General features: G+C 40.7%; 2 protein-coding genes across 3 annotated transcripts; both read right to left on the bottom strand.

Annotated features, from left to right (window-relative positions):
• Nucleotides 1-122: 122 nt before the first annotated feature.
• On the bottom strand, nt 123-7,033 carry prpf3 (PRP3 pre-mRNA processing factor 3 homolog (yeast)). Of its 2 annotated transcripts, none has more exons than XM_078252844.1 (17): nt 6,878-7,033; nt 6,367-6,520; nt 5,336-5,466; nt 4,756-4,905; nt 4,562-4,648; nt 4,172-4,422; nt 3,959-4,077; nt 3,685-3,872; nt 3,385-3,551; nt 3,124-3,206; nt 2,484-2,627; nt 2,296-2,395; nt 2,068-2,181; nt 1,840-1,958; nt 1,164-1,241; nt 1,013-1,068; nt 123-915 (listed from the first exon to the last, which is right to left on the bottom strand). In XM_078252844.1, the coding sequence occupies exons 2-17, from the start codon at nt 6,509-6,511 to the stop codon at nt 766-768; spliced, it is 2,082 nt and encodes a 693-aa protein (XP_078108970.1). In that variant the 5' UTR covers nt 6,512-6,520; nt 6,878-7,033; the 3' UTR covers nt 123-765. The 2 variants fall into 2 exon arrangements, with proteins under 2 accessions (XP_078108970.1, XP_078108969.1); XM_078252843.1 differs by having other exon boundaries at nt 4,756-4,923.
• A 5,192-nt stretch (nt 7,034-12,225) lies between these two features.
• LOC144519595 (uncharacterized) lies at nt 12,226-18,714 on the bottom strand. Its single transcript, XM_078252845.1, has 6 exons — nt 18,432-18,714; nt 16,624-16,961; nt 16,425-16,500; nt 16,004-16,082; nt 15,433-15,616; nt 12,226-15,301 (listed from the first exon to the last, which is right to left on the bottom strand). The coding sequence occupies exons 2-6, from the start codon at nt 16,957-16,959 to the stop codon at nt 14,693-14,695; spliced, it is 1,284 nt and encodes a 427-aa protein (XP_078108971.1). The 5' UTR covers nt 16,960-16,961; nt 18,432-18,714; the 3' UTR covers nt 12,226-14,692.
• Between the last annotated feature and the right edge of the window lie 6,258 nt (nt 18,715-24,972).

Below are 24,972 nucleotides of genomic sequence, written 5' to 3' on the forward strand. Positions count from 1 at the left end.
TGTGCAAGTTACAGTACAAAACAGAATAAAAAAAATAAATAAATAAAAATAGTCGATGTATGTCTAATGTTAAAGCAAATATGAGCGGAGTCAATTCCAATTGACGGAAAAACGAACACAAGTGGTTTGAATTTTGTTGTTTATTTAAGGCTGTGAGACTGTAACGTTAGAGAAAAATATAGCTACAGGCGAATCAAAGATTTGCTCGTTTCTCCAAAAGAAAAAGAAAAATGATTTGGGAACTTTTTTTTTTTTTTTTTAATGCACCTGTAATGACCACAATAAGTCATATAACAATGTTCTAACATTGCCCAGGTTTAGTCTAAACGTGTTAGCACAATAGCAGTGCGGTAATTCAGTAATGGGGTGTTTTTTATGAACTGCTTTGACTCATGGATTATTAGTGTACATGGGGATTTCAGCACAAAAAAATGCCATAACATAATCTGACAATATTTATCATCATCACAAAAAGCTTTGGGTAAGTGATTTACATCACAGAGCAATCTGTCAGATTTTATTCAATAATAGACAACACAACATCTGACAGAATAGCCTACCGACAAAGAGATGGAACACTGATGCAGGCATACACACACGCACACATTCTTGCAAAAAGATCCACACGGTTTATTGTTCCTCCTTTTCTATGTTCAAGTCTCTTGATTAAGTCTGTCTTTCCTCAGTTGAAGGCAGCCAGTCAACAGTGAAGGCCAACTGACTGTGAGGCTGTTGGGCTTGTAGAAAGGGACGTTGATTGAGGTTTCAGTCATCTGTGCCGTCCAACACACTCTGGCTGAGAGCTAGATCCCAGTAGTGTTCTGTGCCGTGTTTCTTGAAGTGTTCTCTGGCCATGTTCTCTGTGGGGCACTGCTTGAACTTCATCTCCCCAAAACTACGCTCTTTAGCTGTGCCCTGGAGAACCATAGGAATCATTAGACTTGAATGAATTCACAAACAAAAACATTCAATTTAAATAGATTTTAGTAACCCAGGATGCATGAACACTCACTTCCCAAATCAGCCAGCACTTGTTGTTCCTCTTTGTATCATCATCACCATCTGGATCTAATTGAGAATCAATGGTAAAGAGTTAAGTATCCCTGAAATAAGCAAAGGAATGGCAACTAGCACAAAAGACTTAAAAGTCAAGCCCCTCCTACCATCTCTTTTACTGTTGTGTTCCTCCCATTTGATTCTGTGTAACATCATCCTCTTGAACTTTTTCTGGGACTTGGGGCCTAAAAAAGAGAAGAAATTTAGATTTTAAGTTTTACTTTAATCTTTAATCTCTAATCCAACTACTTATCTTGTTAAAGGGATAGCACATAGCACACACAGAGAGAAGCACACACAGAGGAGCGAGACAGAGAGAATGCAGAGCTTCATCCTGTCTGTTTTTGTGTCGGTTAAACTTGTGCGTCTCACTGAGGGGCAAAGTGATGTTGAGAATGAGACTAGGCTGCACAACCTGCACACCGTTATTGGCTTGGGGTCACACACCCACGCGGGGCCCAAAGGCTCTTTGCTGACGCTCCAAAAACTTCCCGCACTCACAAAAATATAAATAGAGAAAATACAAACAGAGGGCAGGGTCTCTGCAGATACATACACCGCCACACACTTCTAGTTAGTCATAAGTGATGATTGAGAGGGATTAGTTTTCAAGGAAAATCCCACACATACATTTAATGATGATGATGTATAAAATGTCGTACCACAGACGTTATTCCCTCACAGCAATTTACAGATTATTACAAATCACGTTTCATGAAAAGTACCAGCTGTGATTTGTGAAACCGACAATTTAATTTGGCACTTGTCGGTGTCAACCCTTACCTCCCTCCACCACAACAAGGTTGACATCTCTGTGCAGAACTACCGTGCCGGTCAGGTACAGCTGGTTGGCATTGGCCTCCACTTTAAACTTCTTAGCAGGATTTTGCAGGTTACGGATCCTGTACAGGGAGGATAAGGTGCTTAAATTAGACACACTTCTACGTTGCAACTCACTCTGCACTATATACTTGAACGACGAGTATGTGCTCTCTTGCTACAAATGCACACCTGTACACTGCAATGTGAACACCATTACTGAGGTCTTCTTTTAACTTCTTGACCTTCTTCTCTTTCCTCTGCTCCGCTGTGAGCTTACGTGCTGCATTTGCCTCCTCATGAGCCCTGCAAAGAGGGAGATTATGGATGATGGATTATCATACAATGTTAAATGGAAATATCACAATAGTGCAAGAAATGAGAGAGGGCAGCAGTGTGGAGGTTAACTGTGTTACTAACTTCTGTCTCTTGGCCATCTGCGCTCTGACGTGGGCCTCCACCTTCGTGGGGTCTTGAACCGCCTCCGTCCCCAGCACTCTCATCAGGTTAGAGATGCGTACTGAAAAAAATGAAACCAAACATCAGTTACATTCTGTTAAATCTTTATTGTAGTAGTTTGTAATAATAGTAACTTGTATGTGGGTTACCTTTGGGTTCTGGTGGAGGCATCAGTCCCAGGCGAACCTTCTCTTGAACTTCTTTTTGCCCCTCCCTTCGTGTCTGTCTTCTCAGCTTCTTCTGTTCTTTCTTTGTCAGGTATACGCCCAGCGTTACCGGCTTATCTGCGTCAACTGAGTAAAAAACACCATATATATTGTAATAATTCCAGCAAATTATGGTTGTATGGTATGTTACGTCTGCACATTGTTAAAAGGTACTGCAAAAATGTAAAATAATCCGTTTTGGCTGTTAATACCAGAGATCAAGATGTGGGTGACAAAAACAAGTTGGAATGAAAATGCATCATCTAATCCCACATTTCTGAATCATTTGGACAGTTATGTTCATGATACATTATCTATTTTCAAATTTGTATTTTCTTTGAAATTTTTGTAACTCTTTATGTAGTCTGACTTCATTTAAAATGTTCATATAATTAACTACCGGTGTACTACTAATTAACTCACCAGGGTCATGTTAATTTCAACGCCAATTGGTATTTCTCTATGAGTGCACTTCTACCTCATAATGGAGATCTTTATGGGACAGAAATGTTCATCTTTTTAACACACATCCTTTGGGAGCACCTTTAACAGTGTGCAGACTTTTTACCTTCCATACACTGACCTGGAGGGCTAATTTGGGCAGGATGTTCTACCAGGTTGGTAACACCAAAGAGCTCCAACTCTTCAAATTTTGTGTCGGGTGTTCTTCATAGGATAAGAGGGAAAACATGTCAGTTAACTACAGTAAGTTAATAGCACAGGCTGCATTATGTATTCTACAGCTTCACCATGGCAGTGACAATGAGACAAAGGACAGTTTTAACATTTAACCCTTAACATCAAACTAAGTGCTTAAGTTCCTGGGTTAGTTGTAGTTTCTTACATATCTATGTTGTAGGGCAGGATGTAGGAGTCCCACCACTCAATATTGGGCACCTCCCCTTCTCCAATCTCTTTCCTAGGGGCAATCAGTGCCAGTTTGGTGGATGCCTGGATTCCTGTCTTCTTCGCTGCCTGGGCAATCTCATTCTGCAACCTTTCCAACTGGGCCTGATTTAGGTCAAAATCAAACAAGGAGGGAAAAAAACAAGTTTTTTCAAACCATTATTTACTTTTATTTCTAATCCAAATAACCAGTGTGAGACAACTGCTGACAGGTGACAGTTTAGGAGCTAAAACCAACCTTAGTTCTAATTCTCTGAGCAATCTTCTCAAAGCGCCCCTGGTCATGGAACTTGAAGCCTCTGCGAGGGCGCTGAGCCGGTGTAATCGTCACACGTTGGTCGAAGTAGGACGTGGACTCCAAGTCCTCTCCAGGCTTCTCCTTCAGCTGCTGACGAAACTGCTCCCTCTTTACTGCTCGAATGTTTGCTACACAGACAGAGGGAAATGAATTGAGGAACAAGGCAAAAAGTTAAGTGTGTGTATACAGGTATTGGACCACTGTGTACACATACCTTTCAGTGTTGGCATGCGGTGTGTGAGTTCAACCTCTTTGCCACTGGCATCCACAGTTCTTCCCTTGTCATCCAGAATAAGAGGTGTTGGCTTGTTCACCTCCTTGATTTCTACTTTTCTATAAAAAAGGGACACACAGAGAAAGCAGTCTATTTTCCTACTGCCACGACATCTTTAGATATTAAAATCCTAAATACTGTGACATTACTCACGGTGGGGCAATTCCCATAGCGTGTAGATTAGCTAGTGCCACTAGGTTGTGAGGCCCAGTGTTCCCCAAGGCTCCGAGGATACCAGGTTTCATGGCTAACTGGGACTGGATGCGGGCCTGCAGCTCAGCAGCCTTGCGGGCCTTCTCGATAGCATCATTCATGAAGCTGGCAGCCTGCGAGGGGGCGATAGATGAGCCACCACCTGCAGCTGCGGATGTGCCAAGAAGCCGTGAGACTGGAGGGGTTTCCAGCTGTGACGGTGGTGTGGGAAGTGGGAATTGTTAAAGTCAGGGAAAATAAAAATGGTGTCACACTGAATGCATTGCCTGGAATTACTGATACTTCTGTTTCAGTATGTTAAGTCTTGAAGTCAAAAAGTTATTTCTTTACTGGTGCAGCAGGGACTGAAGAGGAAAAGCTCAGCTGTTTCTTCCTCTCCTCAATCTGTTTCGTGGCTGCTTCCATCATCTGTTTTATCTAATAAAACAGAAGAGGTTAGTAAGCAGAAAGTTTATCATAAAAACTCAAAACAACTTATTTAGTAACAATCTTAACTGCACTGCACCGAGGACAGAATCTCTTACCTGCATTTTGGTCAGCATGCCAGGGCTCTCAGATGGAGGTCCAGGTATGACCTCAGGCTCCTCCACCTCCTCGAAGCGAGGGACCCGTTTCCTCTTCGGCGCTGTCCCATCTCCTGACTCCTGAATTTCTCGCACTGCACCTGTTTCAGGCTCATCACCAAACACATCCTGTGACCAACCAGCCAAAATAGAAACACCAATATAACAGGTCATCATTAAGCCAAACATGACTGTGTTTACAATTATTCTAAAAACAAATAATCCGGCTCCTCTGGCACCACCTACAGCCTGTAGTGCGATTTACAAAAATCCACAGCTCCCTGTCCAGATGCACCAATCGGGGCCAGGTGGGGTGTCTAACTGCGTGTCATTCACTGCTCAAATTTTTTGGCTAAGCCCTGGATCTTCGCAATCCTACCTACAGCACCTTTAATGCAATCAGTTTAAAAAATTTGACATTAAAAAAGTGACAAAGCAGCAGTCCAAGCCTCTTTCTGACTTCCCACTTTCATAATAGTGCATGCAAATGTGTTTAGGTATGTCATGATAATACAGAGGTGGCTAGTTCAAGTTTGCTTACCTTGAGGTCTCTCTTGCGGTGCTTTTCTCCTCCTCCTTTGTTGCCACGTGCACTGCGGCTTTCCTCCAAAGCTTCAAAAAGACGCTCCACAAAACCTCCCGCGGAGTCATCAAGGAAGGGACGCAGCTGGTCTGAGGTGGAAAGGAGTGTCAAACAATTAGCAATAGCAATTAGCAGGACTCCTTTGATCATTATCTAAATTTAGGTAATTTCTCAAAGTGCCAGACAGTTGAGTCTAGAAGGAGGTGCAGTACACTACAACCAATTACCTTCTCTGTCCTGCAAAAATAAAAGGAAAATGGGGACCTTGTTGGCATAGCATTTTTTACATGGATCAATTTACAGAGTATTTATGAAAACAAACTATTACCTGTAGTCTCTATTACCGAACCAGAGGGTCCCAGTATGAACCTAAGTACAGAGTGTGGACTGGTAGCTGAGAGGTTCCGTTGCTTGGAGCGCCGACTATGTGGCCCCCTTCACTCTGACACCTCTCCTGCATGTTTATGGGTCCTGTGTTTGCATGTGTGTATTTTGGGCCTGTGTGTGTAGTGTAATAAATAAGTGCAAAAATCGAATTGTACCCATTGAGGTATTAACAAAGTGCCCATTTCTTTCTTTTGAAAATAAAAATAAAATGTGAAAATCTCTTTTTTGACTGCAGATAGCTAAAACTACATATAATGGTTTGGTCATCACTACTATGTCCCTCATCTAATTGAAAGGCTATTTAATCAACTCTGTGGTGAGACTGCAGCTTGACAATCATCCCAAACACTGATGGTTTACCCAAATCATTTGGACAACCTTTTGAAGGTGATATATACAGTGACTTAAACCATCACTGCAATCCTTCTCTTTGGCTCTCTAAAAACAAACATGTTCTTCCATATAGATTACATGAATTATGGTTATGACGTTACTTAAGACCCTGGATTTCTTGTGTTAAGTGCAAATGACATTTTTTCCTTAACTGAATCTTCATGCATCTGGATAAAACACAGCAGTATCAAAATGGTCAATACAGTTACCTATGGTCTTCCTTTTGTCCAGTCCCTTTCCAACACAGTGCAAAGCAGCAGTAACCACTGTGGGCTCTGAGAAACCCAGCACCTTCTTCACAGTCCGCTCCACCCATGGCCTTAGTTCCTCCACCTCCCGCTTAGGAAGAGACATATCCCAATCCTGCAGAACATCATATCATTTACACCATGTAACATAAGCTGTGTCACCATCGTGACAGTCCCAAACAGGGCTAGCTACATGAGCACAAACCCCCTCCACTGTCTCACTCATACCCACTTAGACAAACGTTCAGTTATTTACTCATATATATTACATTCACACAGTTAGTCAAAAACGTGCTTTTGTTTGTAAACTGACTGGCTGACAAATGCGCTAACCAGGAGCAACATACAAGCTAAAATCAATTACATCCGCCTAAACTCCCCGGCTAACAGTTACCTGCTAGTTAACGTTAGCACACTGCTGTCTGCAAGCTACCAACATCAGCGAATAACCGCCTTAATTAAACGTACGAACCTTTCAATTCTGTCTTTATCCTTTATCCGACTTACGTAACACAAGTCAAACAGAAACTATCAAGTCTAAGAAGCGAAAAACACTCAATCTGCTAAGTTTTCTGTAAAAACTTTCTGTTTGGTGGCGCCGTTCACACGACGTTTCTGATCCAAGACCGGAAGAGGAAATGGATGCAGTTTCTTCTTCATGACCATTTCCGCGCAGTCGAGTCGGTCAAATGTTCGTTGTTTCCACCTAGCCGCACGCGAGAAGAAGTGTCCCGTTTGTCCTTCAAGGAAGCTCTTTGAAAATTGTGATGAAAAATCGGGTTTTTAGATAAGTCAGCTATCTTTAAAGTTTTTATTTCATCAAAATAACATTAAAAAGGTATAATAGAACATGTTAAACAGTGGCATTGTTACGCTTTATGACAGAACTGGGTAAATATGTTTATATTTATAATAGCCTATAACTGATATTTTAAATATTGTTTGTGTATTGAGATTAGGAGGCAATTTCAAATTATTTGTTGTAATTATTAAGTACATATAATTTTCATCCTTCTTCTGTAAAAGTTGTCAGCAAACAGTTGTTTGATCCATATCACAAAGTTGATATTAAGTGCATTAAATAGTCTATACACCATGCAGGAAATTAACTGATTAACTGTCCACAATATGGGTTTGATTACCTTACATTTCCAATAGTCTCCCTATGGCTCAGGACTTTGTTTATATGATACAAGACACACACACACACACACACACCCCTCCCTCTCTCTCCCTCTACAACCATCCACGTCTATGCTTTCACTCACTGACGTGTTTAGTGTCGGGATAAACTATTTGCACAGCATATTATAGTTTGCCAGACATGTTCCTTCTGCAGTCATTACAGTCATCAAGGTTTCAGCCATTCATTATTGCTACATTCAATTAATCCTTCTGAACAGCACACCCACCATCATCAACCCCTTACTCACTCACATCAATCACCCACTTACTCACTGTGTTTACATCCATGTTAACATGCGTAGACTGGAAAATAATTAACAGATTAATCAATAAGCAAAAACAAATTTTGGTTGCAGCCCTATTCTATTTCACACTATATATAACCCTTAGTCTCATTTCTTTGTGTGTTTTGAATCTGCCCATTCACCTGTGAAAGGTCACTGAGTGAACTGGGTTCAACGAGTTTCAAAGAAGTTTATGGTGGAGGAAAAGTTTACAATCAGCATTGGAAAAATAAAGTATACAATGAAAGTTTCTCCTTTAATGAGAGATTTCTTTAAACTACCAAATATATTCCCATGTCAAACTGGAGGACTGCAAAGCTCAATCTGGTAATTCACATAAATCTAGCTGGAGTGTTAGAAATTTATGAAAAACTTCCATCACAATTTTGCAGGGCCAAGGTGACATCTAAGATGAAACAGTTGGTTCATTAATTGTTTAGTCAATCAACCAAAGATTAATCAACAACTGTTTTGAAAAATAGATGAATTGTAATTTTAAAGTAATTTTTTAAGCAAAAAAAAAAGGAAAGAACAGGTTCCAACTTTATTAATGGACTTGATTAAGGACTGTTGATTGGACAAAACAAGACATTTAAAGACGTCACCATGTGCTCTGGAAACTTGTTATGGGCATTTTTTGCTATTTGCTGACATTCTGATTATTTGATTAGCCAAGAAAATAAATGGTATTTTTGCTATATAAATGGTTAAAATGATTAAAAATTTTCTGTTGATCAACAAATCAGTTAATGACTAATTTCAGCAATTTATGAGACAGTAATTGCAAGATTAATACATAAAGCTGGTCTGTCAGTCGGGTAATGCTCGCTCCAATTTTGACTTTAAATAACCAGGTTAAATATTTATAAGACATTTAAAAGAGTAATGGCTTAATCTGGTTGTAATCAAATGATTAGCGGGCCAGTAAACAACACATCCACACACATTTATTCATTCACCCAACTACCTCCACCATCGCCACAACTACAAACACCCGTCAGCACCCGACATGCCCACCCCCCCCTCTCTTGCCAACTCTGTTATGTAACGACACCTCAGCACATAATATAACAATACCACAGATATTTCTAAACAAGTACACACACAAAAACAAAACACACCATCACACGTGCACACACACACACACACACACACACACACACACACACACACACACACACACACACACACACACACACACACACACGCTCTTACCCACACTGACAAACAGTGACTTCCACTTGTCTGTGCAGCTAAAACAAGCATCATGAGGGTGGTGGTGAGAGCTGTATGAATTCATCTATTATATTACTGGAATGCCAGACATTTAGTATGCAGTTATTTCAAGTCCAATATCGGCAAAGCACTAATTGTTGAGTCTCACACACACAAGTGTTTCTTTGACTGAACCATTTCTTCCTCAACATATAAATCACGACATGATGTCAGATGAGTGTAGATGTCATTATTGCCACACTATGAATATTACATAAGTGCATATTCTATGACTTTCATTGAAGATATTCCTTATGTTCCTTCACACAGTTTTTTGATTCATCGAGTGTGTAGTTATGGTATATTTCATCATGCTGACCCAGTTTTATTTCATTATATCTGACAGGGGCTGTAAATCATCTTGGAAGATATAATCTCAGGGGACTCTGCTGTCTTTACTTTACGCACATGGGCTGCTAGGACCTCAGTGTGTGAATCAGAGTGAGTGCACGTGTTTGTACTAAATCCAAAGTCCTCTACTAAGACTGTAAGCTTTTATCTCTCCATTTTTATTCATTCATTACCCCCTACTGTTTGCCAAGTCTGCCTTCTTTATGCACCTTTCTTTTTTCTGTGCTCTGTATATTCTCTCCTCTATCTGGTGTTTCCCTTTCACTCACTGTACTTGAATAATTCAGCAGTCATGTAAGAGGGCGTCATCACAAGCAAGCTCCCGTGAACACATTCAGGCCAAAGAAACTGATGAGGATGTTATTTGCCTGTAGCTCGGCTGTGCCCCAAATATCACACACAATGTCATGAGATACACGTGCGTCCTTGAAAATGTAGTCCTGGTTGTCTTTACCGTGTCCACTGTTGGTGGCATCACGGTGATGGGGACCACAGATGGGGGGCAGATCAACGTCTTCAACCCCACACGTCAAGGCCCGTCATTGCTGTGAGCTCCAGCAAGGCAGATATGACTTCGAAGTAGCTCAGATTTCCATCACAGGGCCGGCCACGGTGCAATTTTAATGAGCATAGAGGCTGTTTTGGGAGTAGTCTGCACTAAAACCCCCCGAGGACTTTGGGTGAGTAAGAGGAAGTGTGTGAGTGTGATCCTACCATTTCATTGCATTTGTGTGAACCCGAGTGATTTTAGTTGTAATGTCACAGTGTGGCTTCCCCTCACGTGAGTTTTACTGGAGTTCATTGGATGTATTGTTAGGAAGGGTAGTTCAGAATAAGCGAATAAGCACCTCATTGTGTCATTCCCTTCATTATGCACATAGAACATGCAGCAGAACTGGACAGACACCCTCAAATCCTGAACTCGTAAAAACCAATAACAGAATAAAAGGGGCAGTTCATTATGTGCACACTCAGCTAATCCAACACATGCTGGTTGGCTACTCAAAGAAGTGAAAAGTACTGAGCACATTTATGATGCAATAACAATCACTGTTTTTTTTTAATAATAAATAAAACTATTTTTTGAACAAAACTGTAAGAGGCAAAATGAAAAACACACGGGTGGAACTAAAAAAAAAAGGGTTATTTCAATGTAGTCATTATTGAAACCAAGTGGGAAAAAACACAAATGTCCTCCACGCTCCCCAGAACTGAGTGAGGTCATATCTTCTCCCTGTGCCCTCCACACATCATCTTCCTGTCCTTTTCCTCTTGCCCCCTTGTTTCCATCCTCCAGAGTAGGAAGGGGGGAATAGTGGCAGGGGTGGGGTGGGGGTGGTGGGGTGGAAGGCAAGGGCTTCTCTGCTAAAAACTGCATGGATACAAGGGGGGGCCGAGAGAGACGGAGGCAGAAGGGAGGGAGGGCGGTCTCTGTTGTTGTAACATAGCACAGTCAGTGTGTCAGAAACAGGCCCATCACAAAATCAGCCAGTCAGTGTATCAGAGCGGGTGGAGGGGAGTGGCGCACGCGTGTGTATTTTACGACTCTGGGTATGTTTGTGTGTGTGTGCGGCATGGCTGATTTCATCCTGTCTGAGCAGGGAGAAATCAAACCACACCCTCTTAAAATGTGCCAATCGTGCCCATGTGCATGCTATATCCATGTATTTGATACTGGAGTGGGGAGAAAATGGTGAATGTTTCACCATTTGTAATTCAGGAATTTGAGTCATATTTCATTTCATAAATGAAATCAGAGCTGAAACTTACAATTATTTTTATTATCGAGTAATCTGCCAGTTATTTTCTCAATTAAATGACAAACCATTTAGTCTATAAAAAGTCAGATATAGTGAAAATTTTCCTTCACAATTTCCAGAGACCAAATAGTTTGTTTTATCTCCCCATGAATCCAAAATCCAAAGACATTCAGTTTATAATGATATAAAACTGAAAAAAGCAGCAAATCCTCACATTGGTGAAGCTGGAACCATTGAATATTTGGAGTTTTTGCTTGAAAACAATTACTCGATTATGAAAATAGTTGCAGATTAGTTATGAATTTATCACTATTTTACAATTAACTACCACCATGTGTGTATTTGAGCTGTCAGCAATTTTTTTTTTTTTTTTAATCGATCATGTTGCAGAAATTGTGTTTTGGATAGAAAATCAACCATGGCAACACAGACGTTTTATGGACTATAACAGGATCTCGATAAGTGACCGGTGAGGTTAACTTTTAAATTTCACCATTTGATTTTTCCTGGGTGCAGAGCTCAGACTTGAGCCCGTTTTAACTGTTCTGTTACTGTAGCAGGAATGCACTGCAGACAAAACCATGCCAGGCTCTTCTCTACTACCTGTAGGAGGTATCTACTCATTGTGATCTCATAAAATAAACAACACACATATAAGCTGCAGTTGTGTTTTCGCTCTGTAGAAGCAGCTGGTTGGAGGATCAGCCAGCCCCCCCACTACTGCCAGTCAGATTACTGAAGCTGTAGTCTCACCCCCCCCCCTTCTCTCTCTCTCTCACACACACACACACACTTCAAAATGTACAGTCTATCTGCACCCCATTGAGACACACATCTGTTTAGTGAGAGCTGCTTTCCAAAAACACGAGTCTTAATCACATATTATATGACAAACATATAATGCCAATTTTTGTACACATTTAAATGTATTAAATTTAATAAAAACAAGCACCAAATTACAGACAGACATTTTCAAAAATGTGTCATTTATTAAAAGATTTTTCCCTGTTCATTATTATTGAAAAAGTAGCCAGAACAGTTATATCATGTAAAGATGGGGTGAGAGAAAGACAGAGTTTAGTTTAGATAGAAAAGATACTAACAGGATTGAAGGAGAGAGGGCAAGGGCAGACGAATGCAGCAGAGTGGGGGAGGGGAAGGGGAAGGGGAGGGGAGGGGAGGAGAAAACTACAGTCAGCTTTTACAGAAGAAAAAAAGCCAGCGAAAATAAACAAGACATATTATTTGTGACCAATCAGCAGTGGTTCACTGCAGTAGAAAACATACATGAAAATAGGACATTTACAATGAAAAATAAGTGCAATTGGTTTCTGTCACACCACAACCGTAAACAGGAGTGGGGTGGAGGACAGCCCCAGCCTCTGATCGAGAGACAGTGTCACACACGCCATACCGTCACGTTTTAAGATGGGATGGGGTAAGATGGTCTGACTCTGGATCTGTGACTGAGGGTTGTACACTCTTACTCCACAAACATAGAGGCTGCCAGTGGCTCTGTGTTCACATATGGTGCTTTTTTGGAGGAGGAGACAGGTACGTGAATATCCCTCCTCTCTATTTATGTAAATAGTGTATGAATCACTCATACCAATTTTAAAAATATTTTAGTCTTAATATTTACAATACTTTCTTAATATAGTTATATCCAATCACACCGCTAAAACCCCTCCTAGATTTAGAATATTGTGAGTAGATTTCTCCTATCAAACATCTAAATTAGAATCAGAATAACAATAGCAGCAGTAGAGGGTGGTGCAAATAAAGATTTCCTCCCTTAGATGTATATTTAGTTTTTTTTCAAGTTTTCAAGAGCACCAGCTACTGTGGTGCAGTTCAGGCTTTCCTCTGTTGATCACAACCAAAAGAAAAGCTCCAAAGGAAGGCGACACTTGAATACGTAGACACTGTTGTTGGTGTGTGTAATAGTTGAAGGTGTAGGCAGTTTACGTAACTGTAGATGTCTGAATACTAGAGCTGGATGCTGTTTTTTTAAGCAGTAGATAGATAGTTGATGATACTGTTGGTTTGGATGCTGTGTGTATTAACTGTAGAAGCAAGATGAAAATGAATACATGTGGGCTTTCATGATTGAATGTGCACTGCTTTTGTGAAATACAAGCAAACAATCAAAACGCAGTATGAATGCACTGAAAGCCCCACATGCTTTTCTGAACATCCTATTTGGTAAAAAGGCACAGTAGTCCAAAAGTCCAATCATACATTTCACTTCCTTTGTTTTTTTTTCTCCTTATGATAGCAATAAAAAAAAACACAAACTGTCCCCACATATTCCCAATACCCTCAAAAGAATTGTAAGCCAATCTATGCAAGCGCACAGCAGGCAATATTCATCTGCCCAATAAATAAATATAAACAATAAATAAATGCAGTGTCCAATCAACACATGAATAAATTAACTGTGGGATTCAAGAGTCATATGTCTTTGAGTGGTCCTTGTTTTTTTTTCCTCCTGGCCGGTCAGTTTGCAGCCGAGGACCGGGCAGAAACATCTGATCCACAGCATGACAAGAAAAGTTTACTTGTGATTGCAGTGATGTTGTACCTCTCGATGCCAAGTGCCCAAGCGGTTCTTGGACTACATTCGTAATTTTATTAACATCACTTTTTCCAGTCTCCAATGACTCTTAACATACCACACGTACAGTATAATGCTGCGTTCTGTATTTCTCACATCTCTAGCTACAAGATTATTGATGACTTCAATGTCACTTTTCCTCTTCAAGCCAGATGCCTCAATTCTATCTACAAGTGAATGTAACATCAAGCTTGTCTCCTGCCCTAAGGCCTCTTCAAATTCAGCTCACACTGCGTTACTCACTCTTGATTGAAGTTACCTCATCACAACAAACCTTGGAAGCTTTCATTCTAAATATTGACATCAGCTTTTCTAATTTTGGATCAAGTTTGTCCCTCAAGTTAGATGTCTGCCTAAACAGTCATCTCTGAATATAGTGATTGCCTTCATGCTGAGAAGAATCCCTTATTTGCTCCACAAAATTCTTCAAAATCTCTCCGATCGATCATTACTCAACAAGCTGTAAATAGCCTTCCAGCTTTAGGTGTTCTTTCTCATCCCCCTCAACCACAACTGCTTTTGTGCCCGTTTAGATTATTATGTTATTCTGATTATCAACGCTAATAGATTTGATTCATTTAAACACATTATGTGCTGCTGTTTGAAATATCGGTTGCAATTGTGGTTTTCATGAGGGGTTATGTATGATCCATCATTTGTCTTAAACATGTATCACATAAAATTCTTTCCTCCCCTTCCTTCCTTTAATGCATCTATAATCACAGGCCTTCAGCCTCTTCCTCACACTGCAGCTCTTAGCCCGGTGGTGTAACAAAGCAAGGCTGCTGGCTCTTTGCTTGACGTTGTTCAATGCATCAGGTCTCCAAGGGAGTGGGGCATACCTCGAGCAAAGGCGTAAGCGTGACTTGAGGAGACTGACTTTCATCCGGACATGTCTCTGTGGTCTCACTCTGTTGTCCGTCAATTGGCTGGCTTTGGCACCCGATTGGCTTCTTAAGATTTTTGGGGTGCTTGTAAGGTGTGGTAGAAGAGATGGAGCTGTCTTGCATAGCTGGACTGCCCCTCCTGCTAGGTGGGAGGATGACAGTGACTGGCTGGTTTTCATTGTTGTCTGCCACTGTTGTGCCCTTATGTGGAGGGCAAGCCTTTCGTGGGGACAGGATGGGGGCAACGTGAACCCATGTCAGGCTCGGCTCAGAGCTCTGACCTGCTTGGTATTTTGATTGCTTGCCTAGTTCCTCGCTGCCACTGTCCTTTCCCTTTGTGTCCTCATTTAGCTGGCTGTTACCAGCAACATCTGGTGAATTTTGGTTTGCATCAGGTTCCAATGATGGAGGAAGAGGGCTGTCCCTTTCATCACAATCTTGCTTCCCCTTCTTCTCTTTCACACTGATACGAGGGCACTTGAGAAGCACAGGGGAAGGCGTGGGGGAGTCCATACTTGTCCAGCTGAGTCTGCGCTTCTAGAAAATGAGCAGGAGAGTAGTTTGCAAGTGAATATAGAATTCAATTTGTGGTGGTGTTGGTGTGAGGGGTGTTTGTGTGTGCACAATTAGGCTCTTGCACACACAGGAATGCCATTTATTTTTCTCACCTTGACAGGAATGTGTAACTGATCCCTGTGCTTGTGCGGCGGGGTGGAGCTGGAAGTGTCTTGGATTGAGTGGACAGGGGATGCGGCCACGCTGGAGGCGGCAGAGACAGGCTGAGTGTGGATCTGAGGAAACCAAAGCTTCAGCATCATCTCCACCTGGAGCAGAGTGTTCAGGTACTTCTCCCTACAAAACATAAGACACGTTCAAAAAGACGATATAAATGTAAAGTGAGGAACAGATGGCAATGCAACAACACATCTGGACGACTATGGTCCTGCATATAGATCTAAATACATTTTCTTCTGAAGTTTGGTGTTTTCTGCACTGCCGGTGAATGCTGTAACTCTACCTACCCCAAGGACTGTTCAATAAAACAAGGTTCAGGCGATGAGACTTGAAATAGAAAGAGTACCTTACTGGTCCTTTCTTGTTATAACTACAATTTAATAATCATTTACATGGTAAAATTCAAATAAGATGTAGTGTCTAGTAATGCATAGGCAAGATAAGAACGAGTAAGAGATAGAGACACTGAGGGTGGATGGTGGGACAATGTGAACAACATCTTACCCGCTGTTGGGTCTCTGTAAAACACCCACGATCCTCTGGATCCGATCCATGGCGACGCTCTGCTGGAAACTACTCAAACCTGACGATCAAAAACGAAATCCCCCAGTCAACATTTGCAACATTTGTTACTGACTTCATAGTCACGAAAAATGCACATCCATGTAGACATGCGCACACACCACTTTCACTTGTGATATCAGTAAATGCTTGTGAGCTGATGAGTCAGCCACAAGACTGTCGCTTCACACACTCTGCACTTTATCAATATACTGCATCAATAGTACAGACTGCTGCACTAAGGAACACTGTATTGGAATGGAAGAGGCCACTCAGATCATATAAACCTGTGTTCAGCAACTACAACTTTAGCTGCCAGCCTGCATACATGGCAGACTGAAAGCAGTGGTGTAAGGATGCTTACCTCGATCGAAGCGGCCCCTCTTCAGTCCATTCAGCAGCTCCAGAAGGGGCCTGACAAAACCCTGTAGCTCAGCACACTGACAGAGGAAGAGAAGATAGATTACTACTGAGTTTGGGTTTGGCCTTGCTGTCTGAATCAGTCTGCTGGGCTTTCCTCTGCACACATTGCTCTGTCATCCCTCTTCTCATCAGTCCCTTACCTTTTGAGCAAACAGCAGGTCTCCCTGTGATTTAGGAATCTGGCTTGTGGGATCTGTCTCGCCCAAACTGATGTGAGCTGCCTTGGTGCTGTTCTCCTCCTCTTCCTCTTTATCTGTGAAGCCGTCGCACGTCCACTGGGACCCGGGACTCTCCGACCCTCTGTCACCATTAGTCATAGCCCCGTCCACGCCACTGATGATGACAGGGGATGAGCTGTCTGTCAGGAAGACGTCTGTGTCGTCCTCTGCCTGCTCTGAGTCGCTCAATAAGAGGCTGTCACTGAAACTCAGGGAATCGAAGGAGGGCTGAGAGGAAGTGCTGCCCTGGGACTGCATTGCTGTTGGGGCAGAAGCAGAGGGTTTGAGTTATTATAACAGTCAATTCAGCTAAGAAAGAAACAAAAAAAAGTCTTGGCGTAGCACTTAAAACCAGTAAGTTGTTACTATAGTGAGAGGTGAGGCAAATTGAGACAGAATCATAGCAAAGAGCTGCATTCCATATGACATAATACTCAGTTTTTCACTATCTCGCTACCAAAAATATATAACCCCAATTACTCAAAATGGTGGGTAGACCAATGCCCTAGTTTAACATGATGCAGAGTGGGACTGGGGGTAGGCAGTAGGCACACAATGGTAGTGCATGTCTGGCTCCCATTGAGGAGATTGGAGACTGGAGAGGAGAGTAAATGTGAGGGGGATGGGAGCTTGTAGAGTAGTGAAATCAGAATAGGCAGTCTCTCTTTCTCTCCCAATGCCTCCGGTGCTCTCTCTAGCCCCTCCTCTCTGTCTATAGCCCCTCCTCTCTGTCTCGGGCTTGCTCTCCATCCCCCCCTTGGGTTCTCACACACACAGTCACACACACAAACCTCTTCCTCGGCTGTATTTCTGTATGCCTCTCATCTCTCTCTGCTGCTCACCCTTCAGCTCATCCTGTTCGTTATGCACACAAGGCTGGTGCTCCTCTTTCTTTCATTTTCCACAGACCAGCCCTTTTCCTCCTCCTCCTTCTCTCTTATTCACATTTTACATTCTGTATCTTTGGCCATGTGCACCTTTCTCTAAACTGTCTATAAATAAACAAGTACACACACCAATACAGATTTTATCATTATGAGAAAAAAAAGTCTGAATTTGCTCTAAGACAAAAGAGAGTGATACAGTTGTTTGCAGTGTGGCCACAATGACGAAAGGGAGCAAGAACTCATAGAAGCAACACAATGTCTCAATAACAGGAATATGGAAACATTTTCAACAAGCATTATCAGCTCTACAACAACAAAATGCCATTCAGATTGTATTTGAGTCTGATTGTTGGCTTCTCTTCAGGCAAGCTGATTCCTTTTAAAACCAAATGTCACGTTGTTTACATGCATGTGCACGAGTAAACTGAAACAAATAGTGGAACACTATGATTACATTTCTAATGTTTCCACGCCCTCTGCGCTTTAGTTCACCCACAACAGCAATTTCTAACAAGGCTATATCATTTTAAAAAATCGGAAATAAACCCGGATGACATCACAACAAATACCAATTACAAAAGAAACATGTTTTATCAATGCAATGTTCTGGCAGTATAAAAGCCTTGGTAATCATTACTACACGGTAATGTTCTATTATCAAAAATAGATGGAACAAAGCCACGTGAAAAAAAAAAAAGCTTTTGGGTAGCTATATATTAACAAATAGTACCGGGAGCACAAACAGGATACAGCCGGACAGGAAATTCCTTTAGGCTAGCCTACCAACTTCGGAATACCTTAGCCATAAAACAAAAGAAACGTTAAGTTAGAGGAAATATTCACCTTCTGTAATGTGAGATAAAACAGCAGCTTCCAGAAACAGTCGTTAACGGCTCTATCTCCTACTTTGATACGACAGATCCGTCAATACACACTCCGTTGCTTGAGCAGCATCGGGGCGTCCAGCATCATCTCTCTCTCTCTCTATCTCTCTCTCTCTCTCTCTCTCTCTCTCTCTCTCTCTGTGTTTCTCACACCCACCGACTAGCCGGCAGTTCATCGGTTTGTGTCTTTGCTAGCTCTTTCTCTCGGCAGTTTACGAGCGTCAACATGTGCGCAGATCCACGTGCCCACGTTTAGCACGCATTCTATTGGCTGCCGGCCCGGCTGTGTCGCAGGTTATTGGCTGACCCTTCCAGCCAGTGATTGCTTTACTAGCTGCTGATTGGACGGCGAACCGGGCACTCACGGTCCTGCCTACTCGTGTGTCGCCCGTGTGCGTGGTGTCGGGGCAGGCCTGGGCTGCTCGGCTCTACTACAGCGAGCGGGTGTAAACACACGCACGCAAAGAGTGCATCTGATGTGCTCCTCACACTCACTACCAAAACATTAAAGCACTCGTGCACTGAACGCACCATACAATAGCCTAAATAAGAAACCATATGCAACCCAGCTCACCGATCATACTGATTATGTTTAATTGAATAAATGCATGCAGAACTAACGAACACCAGCAAAGCATAGATGACTTTTCCTCCTCGCTGTGGAAGACGACGGACATTTAATTAGAGGAGAAGAAGTCTATAACTCAGATGGAGAAATACAGTGGTGTTGGGATGTAAAATCCACTCAGGCACAATATACCACTCATCATCTCTATCGTTCATACTAATTGATACAATATAGAGAATGACCTATGTCAAAAGAAAATATAATTTAAAGGCTGCCACTATTTTTGATACCTATGTCCAGCCACGCTGGCCACAGCTCAACATGGACAATGTAATTGTCACCTTATGAGATTATAGTGAAATATAGCACTCTACCTTACATGAACAGAGTCTGTCTCCAAGCAACGTCTATATACCCCTATTTGATTCAATGATGTGCCTATGAGCTGTTTATTTGTGCCTGTAAGATGTGTGCAATGTGTGTTTATGATCTTTTTTGTGATTTTAGCAACCTGCTTTGGTCTGTACAGCACTTGGTACTACGAACAACTAATAATGCTAATACACACCTCAATGGTTCCGTCATCCTTTCTTCCGTGACAATTTTAGTAACAGACCAGAAATATCAGATGTTTATTGGTTAGGGTATTCAGCATTGCCAGGAATAGGTCGACCTACTATTCCAATACAATTCTTTAACCCTATCTGAGATATCATGGCTATATATAATGTAATGTCACTGTTATATTGTTTTAGTTTTGTATATTTCTTGGAGTTTTACTTCAAGAGATGTACATTTTTCGGTATTTTTTCATTTGTCTTGTATGTTAACCAAAAAACAGGCTCTGCGACTCAAATATTTAGTGTCGTTACATTCCAAAACATAGCATTCTCTTACAAAAAGTGTTGTCAGTGTTCAGGTTACGCAACTGGAAAACATGGCTAAAGACAGGAGGTAAAAGGTGAACAAATTTAATAAAAAATTGTGATAATTTATCTTATTAGAAATTTAATATTTGATGCTATTTTGTGTCATCGTGGTTGTGTTGTTATATTAAGATCACTAATACATCAACATGTAATTGATAAGTAAGGGATTTGACCATAATGCAGTAAATCAGTTTCCAGGTCCATGAGATAAGGCCATGTATAGCAGCTTCTCCCACTACTTAAGGCTACTACAGAGTGGAGCGAACTCTGTAACCCTCACGAGAAACAGGCAGTGCAGTAAACCGCCATACACATACACACGCACGCACACACGCACGCACACACGCGCACAAACACACACACACACGCACACAAACACACACACACACACACACACACACACACACACACACACACACACACACACACACACACACACACACATACACACACACACACAGATTTTCTTTCCCATACTCATCATATGTTTTGGTATTTTCTCTTCTTATAAGACCTGCAGGTCAGGAGCTGGCTTTTACTTGTATTTTTAGAGGTGAAATGCCAGATTAAAACATGAGGAGTGGTGGATGCCTCTAAGCACTTGCATGTCGACCCCTTCATCGCTACAGTTATTGATGAAGGGTCTGCCCTTCCCCCACTAGCCTATACATATGTACATAAACCCACTGAACCCTTTCATCAATAACAAGCCATGTCCTTGTCTGATTGACAATAGCCTACCTGTCTTTGAGCCTTGTAACTACTGTATGTACCGTCACTTAGTCACCTTAACACCAGGTGAGCAAACCAACCCCTCTTACTGTAATTTCAAAACACAATAATGGCTGAATTGCAGGTCAGTTGCTGGCTTTTACTGGTATTTTTAGAGGTGAAATGCCAGATTAAAGCACAAGGAGTGGTGGATGCCTCTAAGCACTTGCACGTTGACCCCTTCATCCCTAGAGTTATAGACGCCCTTCCCCCACTAGCCTATACGTATATGTATATGCTAGCATGAACCCACTGAACCCACTGAACCCTCTCCTCAATAACAAGCCATGTCTTTGTCTGATTGACACTACCTGTCTTTGAGCCTTGTAACTATGTACCGTCACTTAGTCACCTTAACACCAGGTGAGCAAACCAACCCCTCCTAATTTCAAAACACAATAATGGTTGACCTTTGGTAATAGTGACCCAAAGAAGGGGTTTCTGTTTGTGTGTAACAGGGACCAGGTCAATAGAAAAAGCTCTCTAACACCCACAGCATTCCTCTGCAGCACATGAACCCAATGAACCTACTCTGAGTTCATGGGTGTTGAAGGCCACCCCCATCATTACCATCTTTTCATTTCATTTTTGTCCCATCCCCCACCTGGTTTCTATGTTGTGTGTCTCCAACCTCTTCTCATTATCATGCCCTTGTATTTACATGCTTGAGAATTCAATAGGAGTGAACATGTCAAGCCTATGGATGGAGCTTTTGTCAATGAAGTGGGTCAAAGTGCAGTGCATAAAACTGGTCCTTAATATAAAAAATACAGCCTTCTTCTGTTGGGTTACTCAAAGTGGGAATGGAGTGATATACATCTATAATACAAACAGACATGTTGCCTCTGAAGTTACAATACAGTTGTTAATGATTTGTAGATTCACTGCTGAGGCTTGTGTCCTCAGGTGACCTGCAGCACAGTAAATGCTTCTGCAGTTTATGCCAGAACAAGACTGAAAAAAGTTTATTATATTTAATCATATTTGATAACATATTGTTTGATATTCCTGTAATGACTTTACCCAGGAGACGTTTGTCTTGAAGTCTTGCTCATTGTGAAAGTATGCAAGCGTTTGGATAGTGAAAGCATGCAGGAGTTCCTGTAAGGCCAAACGCACAAGCAGGTGTGGTCAGAGCAAGATGCCACAACAGAAATCTGATCTGCCTGGAGAAAGAGAGAGGCCTAAAGAGAGACTACATTGTAAACAGTCTCCCCCATTCTCTTTGCAGAGGCAGAGCAACATATCATGTTTCACCTGGAATCAAGTACAGCAGGGAAAAAAGTACACACTACTGCTGTGTCCTCATTGCACTGCACCTGTCTGTCTGTCTGTCTGTCTGTCTGTCTGTCTGTCTGTCTATCTTCTTCATCCTCCTCTCAAATACAATACTTTTAATAATAACTGGCATACTGCAGTTAGGCCAAACAACTTTGACAAAGAAACACGATGAAATAGGCTCTATATATATATATATATATATATATATATATATATATATATATATATATATATATATATATATATATATATATATATATATATATTCCCTTTCTACTATACTGTGTATGGTAGCATGCCTCAGTATCTGGACAGTAGGCCTACAGTTCATATTTAATGCCATGACATGCAGGAACAGTACGCTACTATTAAAGGATTATTTATGTTATCATATCTAATAGGACCATAGATCACTACAAGCATTAACGTTGTTACAAAACCAGTCTTTCTTCTGCCGAGGCTGCAGCGTTTTCCGCCCGCTCACATTTGCGGAGCTGCTCATCAGTATAAACAGAGGGATCCTCACATGGCGACAGATGATCTGTTGCTAGATTTGTGAATGAAATCCGAAGAGACTGTTCTCTAACCACGCCCCTCAATGAACACTGAGCGACCAATGGGAGGCCACAAAGGTGATTGCTGTTGCATAATTTGGCTGTAGTGCTTCACATTGAGCGGGTGACACAGTGTGAAGAGATGGAGCCGAGAGACAGAGAGAGGAGTTGGAGAACAAATACAGCTGTGGCTTTATAGTTCCAGAAATTTATGCTCATATGAGACATAGTCACCGATGCCGGGCATGACTGTATGCTTAATATACAGACAGACCTGTTATTAGTTTTGACAAAGTTAAACAGTCTGGTTATCTCGTGATGTGATACAAAAAAAAACAAAAAAAGCCCATATTTCTTACAGGAAATAATCCAAAGGCTATTAGTTACTACTTAATAGTTACTCAAAGTGGGAATGGAGTGATATACATCTATAATACAAACAGATATGTTGCCTCTGAAGTTACAATACAGTTGTTGATGATTTGACTGCTGAGGCTTGTGTCCTCAGGTGACCTGCAGCACAGTAAATGCTTCTGCAGTTTATACCAGGACGAGACTGAAATAACTTTATTATATTCAGTCATATCTAATAACATATTATTTGTATCATGTCTACCCCGGGACACACAAGATGTTTTATACTTAAATAATAATAAAATTAATTTCTGGAAAAAGTCTACTATAAGAGCTCGACAAAACTAATAGCCTAGTAGGCTAATCAATACTTAATACTTAATTTAGTAGACTACTAATCAGAAAGTCATATAGTCTATCTATCTATCTATCTATCTATCTATCTATCTATCTATCTATCTATCTATCTATCTATCTATCTATCTAATTTAAAGTCTAATAAAGATAATGGCTCTTCTAGATTTGCCATACACAATGCAGTAAGTAATGCAACGTTGTGCAGTTTTCATTTTAATGTTTTAAGTTTATCCTTGACTCCTGAATGTGATGCAATCTAGATCAGAAAAATCCCAGCTGAATTGCCTTTGATAATTTAAAGGTAAATCCACCCTAAAATCACAATTTGAATTAGAATAAGATTTCTTTTTTTTTTGCCAAGTATATTTTCACATAAGGGATTTGACTTGGTATGTTGGTGCATAACAACAAACACAGTAAGAGAAAAGAAAACAAATAAGTCCAAAAGCCAAGAAGCATAAATATAAAATAAAACATTTTACAATACAAAATGTGAAAATATATGTTGTATGTGCAGCGTTTGAAACAAAGAGGATGGAATATGATAAATATTGCAAATATTTGGATTGACATTCCATTGATTAAGTAAAAAAAACACCTAAAATGTATAGTTTATAGTAACTAACTATCTAATCAGTGCATCTTTTGGATGTTATGTCCAAATGATTTTTCTAATGTAGCTGTGTCTCACCATTTCCTATCAAAATTACTACCGTTGTTCTGTTATTCACTGTCTATGGAGCAGTGCCAGGGTTGTAACAAAGCTTTTACAAGGTTAGGAAGGAATGGCAATGTACATTTTTCGGGTGGATTTTCGGGTGGACTTTTCAAATAAGGAATCAGCCTAAAATATGTCACGTGGAGATGGCTCCCCCTTGTGTTCAAACCTGAACAAGTTGTCCAATAAAGTTCCTGTACAATATGTTCAGTTTATATAACCTTTTAAATAGACACATACTGTAAATCCGAAACATAACATTTAAAAAATAAACAAATAAAAAAAGTCTCTGTTTGTTCTACAAAAAACTTAAAACATGTTCCTACACAGAATGATGTAAGCTCATGCAATCCTAACAGAGACAATTAAAAACATTACTACTAAAAAGATTATACACTGCATTTGGCAATACAGAGAACTGAAGAGGAAATAACAACAGACCTTTTTCACAGTAGACATTTTGACTTGTCATAGTGAGAAAAGCACAGGTGTTACTGATCACATTAATAATGGCTTCATTCTGTTCAAGTGTCCCAGTAAATCCTGACAGTGTGACACTGAACCAACATGCACAATACCTGAACCCTAAAACTACAGCAGCTAAATGGAATTCAGCCATCATTCATTTTATTATTTACACGTGCTTTTATAGCTGTGACAAAATGTCTTCTGTGAAAAAGGCCACGTGTGTTTGATTCTGGCTGGTTTAATTTGTTTTTCTTTCATTACATTACAAATTATTCTTATACTCTTATACTTACAACTTACGCTATGAACCACATACAGTTTTTATACTTTAGTAGCCTGTTTTGCACATGAAATAAACATTCATATGATATCATATACTGTATAATGACAAACATATAAAAACACACAATATAAGTAATTTACAAAGTAGTTTGAAAATAAAGATACCATACCTATACAGTATATTACACAATTATAAAGTAATTTGTTTAAAATGGCCT

This window comes from Sander vitreus, chromosome 6 (assembly GCF_031162955.1).
Source record: "Sander vitreus isolate 19-12246 chromosome 6, sanVit1, whole genome shotgun sequence".
In the NCBI taxonomy this organism is placed as follows: domain Eukaryota; kingdom Metazoa; phylum Chordata; class Actinopteri; order Perciformes; family Percidae; genus Sander; species Sander vitreus.